Source organism: Mastacembelus armatus, chromosome 14 (genome assembly GCF_900324485.2).
Source record: "Mastacembelus armatus chromosome 14, fMasArm1.2, whole genome shotgun sequence".
NCBI classification, from domain to species: domain Eukaryota; kingdom Metazoa; phylum Chordata; class Actinopteri; order Synbranchiformes; family Mastacembelidae; genus Mastacembelus; species Mastacembelus armatus.
Genome location: NC_046646.1, coordinates 7,784,482 through 7,804,782, shown reverse-complemented (window position 1 = coordinate 7,804,782; position 20,301 = coordinate 7,784,482). Strand labels below are relative to the sequence as shown.

General features: G+C 38.3%; 1 protein-coding gene across 1 annotated transcript in view; it reads left to right on the top strand.

Annotated features, from left to right (window-relative positions):
- The window catches only part of gabra3 (gamma-aminobutyric acid type A receptor subunit alpha3), a 36,725-nt gene that overhangs the window by 8,222 nt on the left and 8,202 nt on the right, over positions 1-20,301 (top strand). Inside the window, exons 3-6 of the mRNA XM_033325542.1 lie at positions 12,190-12,410; positions 16,900-16,982; positions 17,746-17,889; positions 19,605-19,757. Coding sequence (XP_033181433.1) covers positions 12,190-12,410; positions 16,900-16,982; positions 17,746-17,889; positions 19,605-19,757 — 601 coding nt within the window. The remainder of the gene's footprint in view (positions 1-12,189; positions 12,411-16,899; positions 16,983-17,745; positions 17,890-19,604; positions 19,758-20,301) is intronic.

The window sequence follows — 20,301 nt, the reverse complement described above, 5'->3', positions numbered from 1 at the left end:
TACTGCTTGGCAGTACTTGAATCCATATTTCTACAACTCAAAAACAAAACATCTGGGTTTGTGTTTGACTTCTGTCTTCTTGAGAGCATCCCTGCCAGTGCATAGATAAAATACTCTGCCCACTGTATGCTGAATTTGCTTTGTGACTGTCTGAGAGCAGGCGCTCTCTTGCTTTATTACAATAGAGAGTCCTTCATCTTTTTCAGAAGATATCACCTTTGGGGTCTCTCAAGGCTCAATTCTACGCATGATCTTTTATTCTCTTCACATGCTCCACTTGGCAGCATCACAAATCAACAGCAAACGGGCACCGAGCAGAGTGAGTGACACATATGCTGGCTGCATATACCATGGCAACCCACTGTTGGTAATGTCTTGGTGTCAGCCATAGTGAGTGAAGTCACAGACGGTGTTTTCTTTCTGCTGTGAAAGGCAAAGTATCTGTTACCCCTTCACACTCACACCCTGATCTTGTAATCAGTGTATGCACACTTCTGCCAAGGTTTGGACTGTTCCCAGATGTGGAAACATAGCACCAACAGATTGATTTTTGAAATTTCTATTTTTTCAGTTTTAGATTTGATGTCAGGATTTCATTGATCATTACCCAGACTAGGCTCATTCTCGCCCCAGGCCATGCTGTGTTTTTGTGCTCTATATGTGTATGAACACTGCATAAAGGCTTCCACTGTGTCCTTTCAAGATTTTCTACAATCTAGCCTCAGAAGATGATCAGGCTTAAGCCTTCAATAAGCATCACAGTATGGAGCAGACATCTGTAGCATCTTTGTGAAACACTTCAGGTCAGAGAATACATGCACTTCATTATGCAGATTTGTAGATTTCATACTTGTTTTTATCTGAAGCATGTATGGGTTTACATTACATAAGTAAGAAATTGAGCAATTGAGATTAAGAGGATTCACTGTTTGTCCGAGTGGTCCAATGATTTCCTTCAAGTAAATTCTAATTTTATAATTGTCCACAACTTTGTTGCAGAGTTGTTGTACTGTATAGGACTGGATAAATAAAAATTTGGTCACAGATCAGCCTTAGGAGCTCTGGGGTGCTTAAGGCAGAGGAGGAATAAGAGGACAAGACAGACGATTACACAGTACAGTGAGCAAATGTGCATACAGTAGTAGGCTCTACTAAATAACAAGGTCCTGACTTGGGACTTTAATAACGAACAGTATGAATTGCTGAAATTGGTGCCTATTTCCAAAAGGCAGGGAACCCTCTAAGCATGAGCGGTTTAGTTTATCTTTTCATTTTAGAGGACAACAAGAACTAATGCATTTACTGAGCAGAGAGCTGGACCAGGTTTGCAAATCACCTAATTGTGCAATTTATTGACGGGCAAGTTACTCTCATGGTTTCTCTAAAATATAGCTGGGCTTTCAGATACACTTGAGTTCTGGTACTCAGCACCAATGACGACAAAGCTGCACTAGGTCAGGGTCACGCAATCGTGTTTTCTGGTTCATTGGTTTCCAGGCTACGGAGTTCAGAATGAGTTTGAAGTGTTATCTAAGTGTGCAGAGGGACATTCTCAGTTTTCAGCATTGCAGTAAACATTTCTGGGAAACAAAAGCATGGACCAGTTTTTTAGGTCAGTTTAAGAAGAGGAAATAACTAAGCCAATAATTCCTTAATGTGTTTTAAGAAAGGTTGGGGTGAAGACAAATCTCCAGAGTTTAGCAGATTAATTTAAGCCAACTATCTAGTTGTTCAAATAAAGTTGTTGTTTGTATGTTTGTAAGGACGTAAAAATATCCTAATTTAGTTTGCGTCATCAAAGGTAGATGTTTCCCTCTAGATTCTTTTGATGAGTCATTTGATAAACCCTGTTAATGCTTTAATAAGCCTTACAGTGAAAGTGCTCCAACACAAACCAATATACCACTCCTTAACTACTACTCTATAAATACTGCAGGGGACTGAAAGTCTCTTCTGCTATTTGAACAGTTGTTTGCTCAGACAATCCCAGGGTAAAAAGATGTGAAGAAAACCATTTGTACATGCCAATTTTTTAAATAATTAATCGCCTTGAACCAGTGAAAAAACATTATTTATTATTATTTTATTTTGTTATTTTAAGCCTTGTGTTTTTTGATAGAATGGGACACATTTAAGGACTAGACAAGCTTCCCTTACCTTCTGCATAATTGTTTGGCAAGGGCTAGAGGAAGTACCTTACCTTAACATAGCACTGCATTGTGCCTGGCATTCAGGAAGTAATTTATAAATATTTGGAGATCATTCATTAATTTTATTAAATAGAGTACTGATAAGCTACCAGTCACAGTAAAACCCAATCAGTGGTTCTATAAGCTCTACTCTTCATGCTGACATGCTGTGTTATAGCACGTAATATGTACCATGTTCACCATATTCATTTTTTGTGTTAGCATGCCGACACTGATTATTGGGGTTACTCAGTATGAAATGTGTAGCCGACAATGATGGAAATGTTATAGCTTTTGCAGATATTTAGTGATCCCTTGATTGTATCCTTATTTTATTATTTAACCTTTTTTTAGGCATGTTTCTACAGTAGCAGTGAAAATGTAGACAGGGGAGAGAGAGGATATGATATGCAACAAGGGTCTCGGAATTGAACCATGGTTGTTTATGCACCGTGCCAGGTGGCAGTCCCATAGATATTATACTGGATAATTGAAAACTTTAAGCTCATGGGGGCACTAGATGAGAAGAAAATCATTACCAAAATCAATTGGATTATCCTCTGAGGACAATGAATGTCTGTGTTAAAGTTTAAAATGGAGCACACCCTGTACCCTAGGCATCTCATACCTTATGTTGTGTATATATCCAGTGGTCCAATTACCCATCTCTATACTGCATCATCAAATGTCCTAAAAATGTCCGCCTTCCTCACCCAAAGGACCATTTGTTCTGCCTTCACTTGGACCCCAATATGCCACATCTTCCTTTAGTGTTCCACTATCACAACAGGAGGGAACCTAACTGCATAATCGGAGTGAAACTCAAATATTAGGCCAGTAACAAGGCACAATGTTCAGAGCTGTGTCTGACCATGGCAGATTTCTGCCAGACCCAGAATGTGGGCTGGGATCTTGATGCTGATCTCTGGTAAGTAGGTGGTTGTGTTTCTCTTCCCCTTCTAACATACTCTTTTTCTTCTGTCTCTGCTCCTCTCGCTCTGTGGAATCTTGGCTTATTCACATGTATGCAGTGTCACAACACATTTTCCCGTTTCACAGTTTTGACAGGCCTGTTCTGATGAAATGGAAAGCGATTTAGGCTGTCACAGGTACTGTGCTGAAGTTTGCTTTGACAAAGATGTCAGTGCTGCCCTGATCTCACTAGGATTGCATCATTGCTGAGGGTAAACATTTCTGGAATATCTGAGATTTTTCAGTACACTGCTGTATGCTTAAAATTCAGGAAACTCAAACTGCAAAATGCCTGATGAGCCCAAGGACTTCTGACAGCACAGATGGAGGTTTGTACTGCTAAAATTTGAAGGTGAACCTCTGGATCTGAATCATGCTGCCTTTCTTCAAAGGCTTGCAAACCCAATTAAGTCTCTCTTCGTGACAAAACACGCAATCTTAAATTTGTTTTACCTTCCCAAAACCTTTCACAAAAAAATTTTTTCCACTCACCAACAATATGCTTCATATGTGCAGGGCTGGAACAACCTGAAATTAGAGCAGACACCTGTGTTTTTACATCCTGTTTATACAGTATATAAATTGTATAAACATATATTGTAGAAGGTGATGTGAGAAGACTGGTGTAAAACAGGTCCCCCACTCCCTGCTAACATTTCTGTTGAGTGTCTCAATTATTACCACTTTTATTTATCTTGTCATATGATGTAAAACATAAAGAGACACAATGGAGGACTAGACACAAGGCTGGACCCTTTATGTCTGTTCATAAAAATACTAAAATGTCCCAATATCCAGTTTAAAAAAGGACCATTCAAAGTAAATGTAAACTGCTATCTGTTTATATATGGGCCCATATTTATTTAGACATATAAAAATTATATGACCCAAACTGTATGGGCCCAAACTGTATGACTGAATAACACCAGAGACAAAATACACATACAAATAAAAATGTGAAAAAGAAATAATGTACTGAAAAAGGTGGCATGAAACGTGATGATTACTGTTTTAAAACAAAACCATGTCCTTTCCCATAGTCTCTGCAGCCCCAAGCTTAACTGGTATCATCCTTGAATCTACATAGCCTGACCACCCCTATACAATGTCAGTGTAGCACTATAACACAGCACTGAAATTACATTTCCTTCAAACTGTTTGTAAATATAATATATAAACAGTTTGTATGAGGTGAAGGCCACTGGTGTTTTTTACTTTGATCAAAATGTTTCTTTCATTTTCCTCTTGAATGGGAGCCACTTATGTTTATTTCCCTGACAGCAGCTCAAAATAACCATAATCTTATGAAGCATTTTAGATTTTAAAAATGCAGTATGTTTTCTTTGGCTTAAATGATTACATAAACTTTCACTGCAACATACAGTATCCTTCTTTTGTTTACTGCCATCTGATTCTAGGCTGATTATATTTGTGGAACAAAACGCTAGTTTCAGAAATGTGGCACAGTGAAGTGCTAAAACATGTTTATGTCTCGGAGCTGCAGAGGCCAGTGAACACTGAAGATAATTGGAGTTGGTAAAGGACTCACAGCTCATTGCGAGTCTCACACAGGTTGCACTCCCAGCAGGGAGAAGTGAACTGCAACACGAGAAGCGTAGCAAGAGAGAATAATTGACAACGGGAGATCAAGGAAGACTAGTAATTATGACATTAATCAAATCTTTGACTAATCATTACAATGCCCAGAGTGATGCTCAGACAAGCCAAGTCAAATTGATATGCTGCCTCCAGGAAGTGGTTTGTATCACAACACAACAGATGAGAATGTTCTCTCTGCTCTACTGTTTACTGTCAACAACAGGACATCCTAAGATACTGTATATCAAACACAGCATTTCAGCACAATAATTTGGGGAAACATAACACAATACCTAGTCTTGGGCACTAATAAATTAAACCTGTCAAACCACTCAGCTAATGCAGATACAAACAACATCTGTATGCCAATGTGCTGGGCAATAATTTCCCCTAATGTATCAGGAAAATGAGAAAGAGCGTAGGTTTTTAAATGTCAAATGTGTGGTTTGATGAATGGAATATAATGAAAAAAATAAATGGCATATTGGCTGTAAAACCACAAAAGATCAGATGTCCAGCTCTGTTTAGTAAAAGCAAATTAAAACTGAAATGTGACGATGTTATTAAAATGTGATGTAATAACCAAATGTTTAGAATTTAATGAACTCATTAATTCAAGATAAAAGGCTGCATTAATATTCTATCAGATATTAGACACAACCTTCCTGCCATTATCACAGAACCAGGCATGGTCGTTTTTTTAGACTCATTTAGCCCAGTCTAGTGAACATCCTACCTTAACTGCGACCTTATCAGTCATTCCTATCATTTTCCTCATTTCCTTTGATTCTCATCATTTTCTCACTAATTCAGTCCTGCTAATGGCTGCTTCTCTCCTCTGCCCATCTCCCACTGAGACACACTTGCATATACAGTAAAGCAAACATTTTTTATGTCTGATATGCTTATTTTGTTTATTATCCCTGATATTATCTTTTTGTACATTATTTTCCTGCACAGCACTACTGTGACTATCCTATAGTATTCATTCTAATTGTTCAGTAATTAACCTTGACTTGCAAACATTAGCGACCCATTTAGTTATTGCATATAGGACAGTGACTGCAATTTTTGCGTCATTATGAAGCTGATTCAAATGACCAGGCAGAAATTTTAATTCATTTGCATTGCAAGTGGCAGAAAGACAAGGTTTATAATATACACAAATATTGCAATAATCATTGTTTTTTTGTTCTTTGTTTGGAAACAACAAACAATTGTGTCATCCATTAAATCAGTTCAGTGATAAAGCAAATGCTGAATAAACAAAAGCCAAGATTAAAGCATATGAAAGCATGATGCACAGCAAAAGAGACTACCATCAAAAAAAACAAAAAAACAAAACAGCCTTGTTTAATGGTGTACAGTGGTTATGCTGGTAAAGTGTATATCTTTATAGCACTTTCATCTCACACCTTTGACTGTCTTCCTGTTTCGTGGCTGTCACTGGCCAATCATTTCCTTAAAAAGTTCAAAATGTTGATTTTAGCTTTCCAGAGTGTCAGTTCATGGTAAACCAAAATTGAAATCAAACCCAGTTGTAAAATGTCCTCATGAATTTTATTGGGAAATGTTTTAGTAAACTGTTCCTTATTAATGCTTCAAGATGTTACGGAGCAACATTAGCATTCATCTGTAGTTGTTGTGTGAATGCAAATTCAGTACTGACTCTGTTTTACCCATGTTGTGGTCTTCACCAATCTCCCTCTATAACTTCAGCTATACAGTGGTTCCCAAAGTTTTCTGCAGGGCCCCTGCACACACAGACACACACGTACACAAAGAACTTCCGGCAAAGGTTGTAAGAAATATGAAAAAGTTCCTCTGGTCCGAAAGCTTCTCATGTTGTGTTATCAGTACTCAAGAAAGCCTCATGTCCCCTTAGGGGTCCTGCCCTGCACTTTGGGAACCACTGAGCTACATCAACATCTGAAGGTTTGCCACTAGTGAGCCTTATCACAATAAAGTCTTTTATCAGTTTGTCTAAATATATTAACAGTTTTATGTCATTTAACAAGCAATAAAATTAAAAAATGTGGTGAATATGAATATTTGCTACTTTATATCACTGTTCAAAATTATTTTTCAGTTTTGTTGTATGGACAAAACAAGCAGTCTAAAGGGTGTTGCCTTGAGCTCAGGAAACTTGTGATGGCTGTTTTACACATTTTACATTTCTTAGACTAAACAGAGATTAGATTAACAGTTAGCTTCAGTCCTAGATGCTTGCATTGTAGTGTCACCAATATGGTTTTTATTTAGTTGTCAGTTTTTATTAGGTTTGTTAACAGAAGCAATACAAATACAAATAGTTATCAGACTGGGTAAATATACATTAAAACAGTTGTACCGTTGTTGAATCTTTATGTTAAGAGTGACCTGGTGACCCAGCACTAAAAGACACATATGGCATCTGCACCTGTCCCACTTTGAATCCATCCAGGGACTGCTATGATATATTATTCCCCCCCACCCTTCCCACTTATCCTGTGACTCTGCCCTCTACCTAATAATAAAGACAGGTTTCCAACAAATTATTTATATATATATATATATATATATATATATATATATATATATATATATATATATATATATAAATAAAAGGGGTCTGTACTGTATACAGCAAGAATGTGTATTCATAAATCTATTTATAACACTGTCAATCAGGTGCCATGAATGTGTAAAAGGTCATTTAAAAATCAGCTGCTTGTTACAGTAAAGCCATTCATGATTTGCGCTGTTATAAAAAAAAAAAAAAAAAAAAAAAGACATCTGAAGTCTACTGTTGGCTTGAAGCTCAGCTGTTTCTCCTCTGTCAAGGAGAAATCAATCACTCAGCCCCTGGAGAAACACCAGCTGGCATTTGAACTGACTGTGCCATTTGGCCTTGTATGGAGATTAACTATGCTTTTACACATTTGTGTGTTTCAATCTTCAAATTAATTCCTTATGTCTACAGGAGATTTATGGCTGAAGGACACAAATAAATGATGGCACACCCAACTGGGCTGAGCACATTACTGTCTGTTTATTCATTACTAGGACACTGATTGAGGTGAGGCTTAGCATCTCTAAAGAAAAGACAAAAATAACGTGTAGAGTGAGTACTTTGGACCATTTACATGATTTTTGGTCAAAAGCAGGCAGGAAACAGAACAGTAAATCCCCATGTAACATGCCCATGTCTGTGTTGTGACTTTGTTTTGTTGGCTTTACTGCGCATTCAAATTCAATACAACAGCAATAAAGTTTAAAAAATCCAATATTTCATATGGTTTTGTACGGTGGCCGACAAGGGCAACGGCCAAAACACACGCAAGAGAGAAAACACAACAGAAGTGCGCCAGGCCGATAGGGGGACCCCGAACTGAGGGATGCTATGGACAAAAGTTTGGATAACTTTTACAGAGGAGACATAGAAAAGGTACGTTTTCTGTTTATTTCTTTTTAAATGCTTGCCCGTCACATGTTACAATATTATGAAAGAGCAACATATTTACCTTGCAAATGTTAGCATGCTAGACTGATTTATAATAGCTTGCGTTTAACTGATTAACTCACGTTATCCATAGTGGTAACGTTAGTCACTGTAACTACTTTCCGGTGAGACCCAACTGTTGTGATTGCACTCAACGTTAGTTTTCCCTCGTCTACATAGTCTCCTCATATTGGACACTTTATTGATCAGCAAGGGGACAAGAGGAGGATTAGACAGAGGTGAAAGGGAGATGACAAGGAAAGAGAAAAGGGGTGAAAAAAGGAGACAATGTGAGGAAGAGCAACAAAGGAAATCACAGGAAGCAGAGAGGACATTAAGACCAAATGGGAAGGTGTTAAAGAGAAGTGCATAGAGCATTAGATATACTCAAGCAGAAATAAAAAGTAGATAAAGGTGACAAGGAGAGACAGGTAACAAGTAAAACAAAACACAGGGTAAACATCCAGAAGAGGAGCAGAAACTAAACGCACAAAAAAAATGACCTATTCCTCCAATGTAGCCTTTGTCTTTATTTAGCGATGATTACTACTCATGTCATTTTCAATTGAGTTAAATTTGGATTCATCATATCATTGTCTATCTTTCCAGGCTGCAAGTGTTCTTAGCTCATGAGGCAAAAATGCACAGTTCTTGGCACAAACTGAAGACAACAGTAGGTAGTCTTGATTATGTATTTATGTATTATGTATGTATATGTGTATTTATTTGCAGATAATGAGGGTCCAACACGTCACACTTTTCAAGATATTAATGCCCAAACATTGATTCTTACCAGGTAAACCAGCATTTCTGATTATAAAAATAGCAAGGAGCAAAACACATGAAAACAGGATTTGAACAGAAACATTTTACAGGCCTTAGATTTGGGAACAATATAACTAAATGTGACTGTGCTGTGACAAACTTTAGATGATTTGACACAGAATGACCCAGCTGCAGCCTGTTCTTGTTGAAAATGTAGTCTATTTTTCTCTCTTTGTTTGTCAGGTTCAGCATTGGACAGCCCCACAGAAGAGCATCTGATTAAAAAGGATTTCCATGACGGCTACAGCAACGATGAAATTTTGGATTTCCTGGCAACAATTCACAATGTTAAAATGAGCCTTCGCTCTCTAAAGAGTAAATTGAAAAGTTTCTCACTGTCCAGGCAAAAAAATGACTCTCCTCTGGCTATTGTACGTGCTGCCATCCAAGAAGAGCTGTAGGGACCAGGCCATCATTATGGCTACCGTTTGATGTGGCAGACATTGCGCCAGAAGTAGTGTTTGACAGTTAGAAGGGATGATGTCATGGTTTTGATAGGAGAGCTTGATCCCTCAGGAGCTCAACTTCATGCAAGATGGAGATTTGTAAAAAGAGTTTACAGCTCCAATGGACCAACCCATGTCTGGCATGTTGATGTACAGAACATCACATCCAGATGAAAAAACTGTGATATTTAAATATAACCTATAATTAAGTGGCGCTTAAAACAAGATGGAAGATGTTTCTGAAGCACCTACAACTGTTTGTAAAGTCTTCAGCAGTGCAAATGGACTTTCCAATTGCCTCCTTGTATTTCTGCACTGTGAAAGAGGTCTCTGTTCCTGGGATGTTTGTAACTTCCTTAGCATCAGGATACAATAAAACATGAGCACAATCGTCCATATCCTGGTTTAAATCTTTTTGCTTCTTTACAGCAGCAGCCAGCAATTGTTCAGATGAGCACTGTGGTTGAATATGAACAGGAAGTGACTTCCCTCTCACAGGTTTAAGGGAGACAACTTGCATCCTCATAAATCCAACAATCTTAAGAAAGAGAAGAAAATGAAATTAAAATAAATTAATTCATACCATCTGTCACTTACAGCGTATGAATCTGCATACCTTGTGAGCATACCTTCACTGTTTTTAGTTTCTGTTCCATAGAGTTCTGATGTGTCTTTGAAAAGAACGTCTTATCTCCCTCTCTTTTATTGCCCTAAATTTCATAAAAGACTCTACACCTATGGTTCCTACCAAAGTCGGCAAGGTCCAATATGAGGAGACTATGTAGACGAGGGAAAACTAACGTTGAGTGCAATCACAACAGTTGGGTCTCACCGGAAAGTAGTTACAGTGACTAACATTACCACTATGGATAACGTGAGTCAATCAGTTAAATGCAAACTATTATAAATCAGTCGCTTGCATGCTAGCATTTGCAAGGTAAATTTGTTGCTCTTTTTATAATATTGTAAAACGCCACAGGCAAGCATTTAAAAAGAAATAAACAGAAAACGTACCTTTTCTATGTCGCCTTTGTAAAAGTTATCCAAACTTTGTTCATAGCATCCCTCATTTCGGGGTCCCCCTATTGGCCTGGCGCACTTCTGTTGTGTTTTCTCTCTTGTGTGTTTTTCGTTGTGGCAGCACTTCTCTCTTGCGGGTGTTTTCTCTCTTGCGGATGTTCTCGCTGTTGTGCGGTTTCTCTCTCACATGTGTTTTGGCCGTTGCGGCACGTTTGCCCTTGTCGGCCACCGTAGTTTTGTCTTTAAAAACAAAGTCAATAGCTAGTTTTGTCACTCCAATCTTGTCGAGTCTGATGTTTGAATAATTGCTGAAGAGTTCCCAGTGAATATCAAATAGCATTTTGCTTGAAATGCCTATCCCTAATACATTACTGTATATACATTTGAACAGAGTATCATATTGGATGCATAACTGTAGATGTACCAAAGAGAAGCCAGTGTTTTAAGGAAAAATTAGATGCTTGCTTTCATTGGTTGTCAAGGCTCTCAGTGGAGTTCATTAAGAGCAATGTTGTGAGGACGGGTGCAGCACAATTGCTTTGTGGTGCATTAGACCTGCAGTCCACCAGGAGGTCAGTCACATCACACACGTCCATCCTGTGCTGTTTAGAGAAGCCCTGTTGATGTGTTGAGTGGAGACTGCACACCTCTCCTGCTGTGGATGATGGCTTCCTGTTGTTAAAGCTGCTGAGAAATGACTGTCATTTTTAACGCAGGGAGCAACCACTTAACAGTTCACTGGTGAGCACAGTTCGTGAGCCCTTTCAGCATACGAGCAACAGTGCAAGAGAATTAGAAAGGAACACGCCGTGCTTTTATTGATCAATAGTCTGTACTGTTGGGGGAAATACAGACAGCTCGGTTGCCTCTCACTCTGTTAAGACGGCTCAGCCTGCATTGTATGGAGCTGGTGTGGGAAGGCTGTTGCTAGGACACCAAGTCCTATTGAACAAATAATGGGAAACAAATTGCTACTTCCTGCATTCATTTTATTTTATTTAGTTTGTCATGTGTCAGTGACTTTGTTGCATATTAAAACAGATGTTTTACAAAGCTCATTTGTGTCTCAGTCCATGGTAGTAACTACATGATGCATGGAAATACATTTAAATTTAAAATAGGTGATATGGCTGATGTGATAGACTGGCAGTGTGTTCAGGGTGTACTCTGCCTACTGTTGGCTCAGGTTGTCTATATTAGTAAGCAGAGAGTAAAAGTTTTGTAAAGTTTTAGCATTTGATGTACAGAACAGTAAAGCCTTTTCACAGCAGACATTGTTACTTGTTGAATCAATATAAATAACAGTTTAGTCCCATCAAGTGTTGCATTCAGTGAATAAGGATGCACATTAGCAGAGCTCTTAAACTGGCTGACATACATGCCCACCTATTATTTAATCTTAACTGTGCTTTTCTTGCATTGACAAGTGAAAATGTCTGCCATGAAAAGGCTGCGTTAACGTTTTAAATGTTACAGCCATGTTCATTACCTCTGTGACCATCTATGTCCCAGGTTCAATTCAATTTGATTTATTTGTATCGCACTAAATCACAGTAAAACAATCTCAAGGCATTTTACAGTAGTACAGTACATTTAGGTCTGTAAACTATTACTAATTATCTTGCCAATTAATCTGTTCTCCATCTCTTCCCTTCAGGAGTACACCATTGATGTGTTCTTCCGTCAGAGCTGGCGAGACGAGCGGCTGAAGTTTGATGGACCCATGCAAGTTTTACCCCTTAACAACCTCCTGGCCAGTAAAATCTGGACTCCTGACACCTTTTTTCACAATGGGAAGAAATCTGTGGCCCACAACATGACGACTCCTAACAAACTGCTACGGCTTGTCGACAACGGCACGCTTCTCTACACGATGAGGTGAAACACCTTTGAAATTTGTTAACGTAGTCGTTTGTTTGTTGAATATTGTACTTTAACAAGACTAAGAGTCTACAGCAACAATGGCATCTCAGTGAGGTGCAGCAGTGCTTTGATGAAAGAAAGGTTGATGAAACGTACAAGCATCATCAAAGTTATTGCAATTCATCCTAAGTGGGACATGAAATTCAAACCAGTATTTCATGACACTTCATCTAACAGGTTGGTGAGACTAAAAACCCAAATGTCAACCTCAGAACCATAAGGGATTCAAATTAAGGTGGGGAGATGCTGCAGCTGCTACAGCATCTGGATCATTTCACTGGTCTGACATCCAGCCAGTCTAGGTCAAATATGTTTATCACACAGCTCAGTGAATTTTATTAACTTGATCCAAAGGCTGCCATTGTGTGGGTGCCATGTCTAAAGTAAATTGTAAATAGCAACAGCTATAGAGACGGTCACAGACAGTGAACACTATTGTGTACATGACTGAAGTTAGAAAATAATTTATTGGTTTCAACCCATCCAATCTCCAAAGCTGTCAATCTGCTTTCCTTGCAGCATTACAGCCTCAAAAAGAAATATTTTTATAATTCTAATCCACAAGGTCAGTATCAATATTCAAGGGTGAGAACTTTTCATTTCCAGGTCTCATATGGGAGTATTACAAGTTTGTGTTCAGTTACCTTCACAACTGAATGTTAGCTGTGTTAGTTGAAAGGGTCTTAATAAAAATTGGTTTGTAGTGTTAAGAAACTGGGTAACACTGCACAAGACACTGAGCACACGTCATAGGTATTAGGCTTTAGAATATAAATCCATCCATTGTATAATAAGTTTAGTCTAAAGTGGATTATCATAGTACCCTGCATTGATTGGCACTCCTCAGTAAACAACTGCTTAAATCCATTTAATCAGCACGTCTACAGCATCTGAACTGACAAGTGCTGTGAAGGCTTCCACTGTGCAGGACTGCGTCATTATTTTGACTTGAGGGAGCTGATACTTTCTGCAAGTGCTGCAGCAGTCCTGTGTTTGAGTGAAATTATTTATCTCTCGCTCTCAGTTCACCTCAAACTGTGTGGTTACTGAAGCAATTATATTTCCCTGTTAGAGGATATTAATTTATGAAAAGTTTAACATGTAGTAATCAAAGGCAGTGGTGCATATTTTTAGTGAAAAACATTTTGCAAGAATATATTCATTATCAAACACACAAAATGGACTATACTTTTACGGTTTACGAACCATCAAATAGCCATATTTGAGGTTCAATAAAATCAGGATGCAACAGGCCAGGGATGCACAAATAAACACTAATCACTATGCAACTATCTAGGTGCAGTGGTGTAATATCCCATACATAGAAATGCACATACTATTTTGTATCATTTATATTTGAGCTGGCCATTTATCAGTGCTCAAGACCGGACCATGGCTTTGATTCTGATTTAAAATACTTAAAAATCTAATCGATGAATTGCCACAGAATTTTATGATTTCACTCTTTTGGTCTTTAGTGAAGCAAGTAAGCAATTATTGCAGTGATTACAATGAAATTTGGTAGACTTTTCAGAGCCATCATTAGATCAAAATTGTAAACAATATTCAATATTTTGGTTTATGACCAAATACCTATTAACTAAATTCCCTTTAGCATCAGCTGTATGTTGTGCTTAGTAGTTAAAAACATCTAAGTTAGGAAATATTAGTACACTGCCATACTAAGCTAACCAACAGGGTAAACATTATACTTGCCAAACATTAGCCTGCTAGCCTTGCCATTGTAAGAATGGTAGTATTTAGCTCAAACTACTAATTAACTAACTACTAACTACTAAACTCCTCTGACTAGGCTACTGCCTCACAGCTGCTAGCTTGACTCAACACTTTTTTTTTTTTTTAAATATTTCTCATGTTTTGTCATTTGCAAAGACAGCTTGTTTTTGATCAAAGTAATTCAAGTTCTGTTGTCTAATCTTTGTCTATGTTCCTGTCTGGATACAGTAGCTTCAGAATTAGATGAATTTCATCAATTAGTTGCCAGTTTAAGGGTTGTATGTTATGCAGCAGTGCGTTGCTCACATTTGATTGATGTTGTACTGTGTTAATTTGCGTAGTTACTGAGACACTTATCAGTAATGAGGCAGCAACAGAGAGCAGCCAAGAGGGTGGAAATAAATGGGTGCACAGGGTTATTGCAAGTGCAACGCATACAGCTAATTAGAAACAATACATTTGACTGCAGAAGTGGTTCATGATGTTCCCAGTTTTAACACAGTGAATGCAATAAACTTTATATGCGGAACATCTTGCAACATGAAACGGTTTGCAATGGTAAGACCAACCGAATCTACTCATTAAACTAGTCTTTTAACCTTGCTCAGCACAGAACATGCAAATTTACATGTTACATGTAGAACACAATACCAAGACTTAAATTACATGTTTAAAATACAAAGCATGAAACTACAGCTGTGAGTATAAACATTTACATACATTTAGAAAGTATTCAGACCCCCTTCACTTTTTTCAATTTTCTTATGATGCTGCCTGATACTTTTTTTTTTCCTTTTCTAATTAATCTACACTCAGTACCTCATAATGGCAAAATGAAGACAGAATTTTAGGAATGTTTGTAAATTTATTAAAAATAAAAAACTATCACATTTACAAGTATTCAGACTCTATGCAACAACATGAGAAAATTAGTTCAGGCACCTCCTATTTCTCTTGATTGTTGCTGGGATGCATCTACACCTTGATTGGAGTCCACCTGTGGTAAATTAAATTATATTTTTATTACATATCAGAGCAAAAACCAAACCATGAGGTCAAAAGACCTGCCTGCAGAGTTCAGAGACAGGATTGTTGCACTGGACTCCTGCTGCACTGAAGGTTCCCAGGAGCTCAGTGTCATCCATAACACTGAAATGGAAGAATGGCACAACTAGGACTCTTCCAAGTGCAGGTCGCCCAGACAAACTGAGCAATCATGGTTGAAGGGCCTTTGGAAGAGAGGTGACCGAGAACCTGTTGGTCACTCTGACTGAGCTCCAGAGATGGGACCAAGTACCAGGAGGACAGCCATCACTGCAGCCCTCCACCGATCTGGGCTTTATGGCAGAGTCACTAGACAGCAGCCTTTTCTCAGTGCTGGTTGGAGTTTGCAAAAAACCACCTGAAGAACTCTCAGACTGTGAGGAACAAGATTCTCAGGTCTGGTGAAACCAAGATTGACCTGTTTGGCCTCAATTCTAAATGTTATGTCTGGAGGAAACCAGGCACCTCTCATCAGCTGCCCAATACCATCCCAAAGGTGAAGCATGGTGGTGGCAGCATCAGGCTGTGGGGGTGTTTTTCAGCAGCAGGGACTGGGAGACTGGTCAGGGTTGAGGGAAAGCTGAATGGAGCAAAGTACAGAGACGTCCTCAATGAAAACCTGTTCCCCAGCGCTCAGGACCTCAGACTGGGCCCATCTCTGGAGAGACCTGAAAATGTCAGTCCACCAAGAGGATTTGCAAAGAAGAATGGCAGAAAATCACCCAATCCACACGTGCAAAGCTTGTTAGATCAGACCCAAAAAGACTCGAGGCTGTAGTTGCTGCCTAAGGTGCTCCAACTAAGTACTGAGTAAAAGGTCTGAATACTTATGTAAATGTGATATTTCAGTTTTCCTTTTTAATAAATTTACAGACATTTCTATAATTCTGTTTTCACTTTGTCGTGTAGATTATTGAGAAAAAAATTAATTTAAACAATTGTAGTATCAGGCTGCAACATAAGAAAATTGAAAAACGTGAAAAGGGTCTGAATAGTTTCTGAATGCACTGTAAGTTACATTCAGTTTAGCTGTTATTTACAAATTACACACTTGCTTGAATATTCCAATATATCCACGTAAAGCAAATAACCCAGATTTGGATTGATGCATCACCTATAAATGTAATTGAGTTACAATAACCCAGTTTGTTGTCCATTTATGAGTAACACAGTCCACTATAGGACAGTTTTATGGACTGCTGTTTCTTTTTACTCAGCAAGTTGATTAAACGTGTCTGAGTGACATAATATACACTGTTTATTTACAGAGTGCATTTTGTGGCTTGGCATTCTGACCAACTCAAACTCTGCTGCACTCTGATGTTTTTTCTTTGCTGTCAGTCAGCTAAGCACTCATTACCACTGACAGAGTGGGTACGGGGGGCAGGAAACAAAGGGCAGTGCTCTTCATACATACATACTGTGGCATTAAAATGCCTGGAGGACACTTTGTCCTACATTTTGATTTTGCTAATGCAGATTTCTTGATGCATGGTAAAAGCATTTATAGAACATCTGACTATGAATTCTGGTCTACAAACTGTACTGTGTGTTTGGTCTTTTGTGACATGTGTCATGATGTGTTAATAACAGTTGCGTCAACCGTACTGCAGCCTGACCAGTAAACATCGTCTCTCCCTGTCTCGCCCTCTGCCTCCTTCAGGTTGACCATTCATGCTGAGTGCCCCATGCACCTGGAGGACTTCCCTATGGATGCACATGCCTGTCCTCTGAAGTTTGGAAGTTGTAAGTCAGCCCAGATGGTCACAACAAAATAGTGTTTAATGTGAAGAAACAGTGACGATTGTTCTGTGCAAGTGTTAGACGCCTTTCCTATCCTGGAAAAACCTCAGATGACTCTGCACTCACACCAAGCAATATGGCTGATACATGAAACAACAACTTTAGAAACCATTTCTCCATAAAACAGTATATGTTCTCCAAAGAGCACTGACAACTTCGTTATTTTTAATCTAGAAATCAGCACATATCATGGTTCTTAGAAAACTCTGATCTTTCCCATGAGTACTTGGCTACAATGGTGGTTTGAGCTAAAGACTAACAGTAAGTTAACATCCTCACTATTTCACAGGATAAGTAAGAAATTTGACCTAATGGTGGCGCTAAATAAAAAGTCGAAATAGACCATGAATGTCTATATAAAAACCTGGATGTCAAACTGTCCAATAGCATTATCCACATTATTTCAGTCTGAACAACTGAAATCTCAACAAACCCTAGAACCACACCATTAGCGTGGCTAAAAATAGACATCTGCCAATATCACATTTAAACCTGTAAAAATAGCAGTATGCCTTTGAAATTTAGCAGCTATACAACTGACTGAAGTTGTCTTTCACCAAGAATCTTATTCACTACTATGATAAAAAATACAAGGTACTGGACAACAAGGGCTCATTTCCTGCTCCTAAAGATTTTACTAGAGCACTTTGTTTACCATAGAAAATTTTATATCATAACTTTTTGTTTGTTTTACATTGCTGTCTAGATGCTTACACCAACAACGAGGTGATCTACCTGTGGACCCAGGGAGATGAGAGGTCTGTCGCTGTGGCAGAGGACGGCTCCAGGCTCAACCAGTATGACCTACTCGGACACGTTATTGGCAAAGAAACCATCAGTTCCAGCACAGGTAGGTTATATGCCATCCTCAGACCAAACAGCAGTACATACTGTAATGTAATAGAAACAGATTTGATGTATTAGAAAAAGGTACAACCCAAAACATTCAGCTTGTCTACACATGCAGGTCAGCCAAATAAAAATTTGCAGGAGTTCAACAGATTTAGTGCACACAGTAAACTCTCTTGATGGAGAATGCTGCAGGCAGTGACACAAAATCAGCCCGTCATGGAACAAAATGCCTTCGTTTAAATTAGAAAATTCACACACATTTGTAGCAAACGAATGTGCCTCCCTCCTCTTCTGTTAACCTATACTGGTTCTCGTGTGTAGAATTAAGTCTGCACTTTTCTCCAGTTTCTGTGATTTTGGATTCAGCTTGCATTATTTGGACCCATCAAGAAAATAATGACTTTTCTCAGTTTTTGCGAAACTCTTCAGCATATTTACAGAAACAATATGAAGAGGTGTGCCAGAGGTTAAAGCCTCATTTCCATTCTGTTTTGGGCTACAGCCCAGAGTCAACTTTATAAGCAGAGAATTAAAGGAAAAATCTGCCCGCCCATACGTTTGATTAAATATTCATTTGATCTGAAATTTGTCTCATCAAAACTACTGCAGAAACCTTTTATCTGTCAAATAATAATAATAATAATATCATTTTCTCTATTTCTCCAGTGAAGGACTTAAAGCTTCTGGTAGCACCTAAAATCTGAATATAAAATATGAGTGCTGGTGGTACAGGTATAGCCATTTTGAGGAAGCCAACACCAACTAAAGTCTGGCTCCAAGTACCAAAAATGCAGGGTGTCATTTCTGTAAACACTAGTGGAGTGTACAGTGAGCTGAGGGAATCTGAGTATTGGAGCCAGTTCATCTCTGGTTATAATCTGTCCAGAAAAGACACCTCAGGGAATGGGGCTGTTTTTCTCATACCATTGCAACATGGATTACAAACACAGCAACAAGAGCTGGAGCTCAGAGGAACTGAATTTGTCTGTTTGCTGAGATCTGACAAAATCAAAGCTGAAGGAAATGTTCAGTATCAAGGGGTTAGAATGACATAGGCATAGGTTTTCACACTGACATCTACAGTATAGGAAAATCTAAATAGGTACTATATTTTTAAAAGAAACGCTCCACTGGAAATCTTTTTGTCAGATGCTTAGCTTGAAAAGTGTCTGTGAAAAGGTTATACACTGCTCAGTCTTCTACAAAGTATCAAACACCAAACTTCTCAGAGCACAAATCATAGCTGAAAGAAGGCCACAAAATTACATATAAAAAGATAGTGTTTTAAGGGCAGTACAATCAAGGAATTCAAACTGAGTCCAGTCTTTCTATGCATAGTCATTATTCAGGGATTTGTTGACATTTTGAAAGGCACAACAAATCCACTTTCCATGCTCCTTTGAATAGGTCCTAGTTTAAAATGTAACGAATTAATTAAATTGTACAAAGTGCACATCACAACCTCTTTTAAATGACATTTTGTCTTTATTTTAATGACATTTTTAGTTTTTATTGAAAATGGTTCTCTTGAGGGACTAAAGACAATATGACCTACTTTGATTATAAAAGCATACATGTTCATGGTTTAACTTTAATAAATCTAACTTTGAATATTTCAGCTTGTGTTGCTCCCAACTGTGCATGGCTGTATTAATAGTTATGATCCTATGTGTTTCTTCCTCTCTCTTTCTATGCTTCTGTCCTCTCCTTCAGGAGAATATGTAGTGATGACAACATATTTCCATTTGAAAAGGAAAATTGGCTATTTTGTGATTCAAACCTACCTGCCATGCATCATGACTGTCATACTGTCTCAGGTCTCCTTCTGGCTAAACAGAGAATCTGTTCCTGCTCGCACTGTATTTGGTGAGTGCAATTGTGTCTTTTTACCTTCAACACAAAAAAATGCACAAAATGCTTGATCAAACAGATTAGATGTTTTGGTAGAGCTTTGAAATCGTAAGGTAACAGCAAAACGCACAAAGCAACATTTGTTCACATATTCAGATAATACAGCAAACTGCAGAACTAGTGGAGGATTTTAAGAAGTTTTTCCCTCCTGAAAAGTTCTAATTAACATGAAAAACAGCTTGGTGCATTTAGGCGCACATGGGCATGACTGAGTAATTTATTTTTTTCCTAGAATTTATAATCATAATATTAATTTGTGCCTCTGTAAGAGCAGAAACACTAATTAATCATAGATGGAGTATAGAGGGCAAGTTGGAAGGTATAAAACAGAAAAACGTGGCAGGTGATAGACGAGGCACCGGGTCTTTCAAGGATGGTATTTGGCTGCTCCATCAACTAACGGCCAGCCTGGGTTGAAGTGTTATTACTTACTGAGGTCTGGGTAATTTAGATAAAACCAGACATCAGTTTTAAACCCAGATATATTCCCACTGAATGT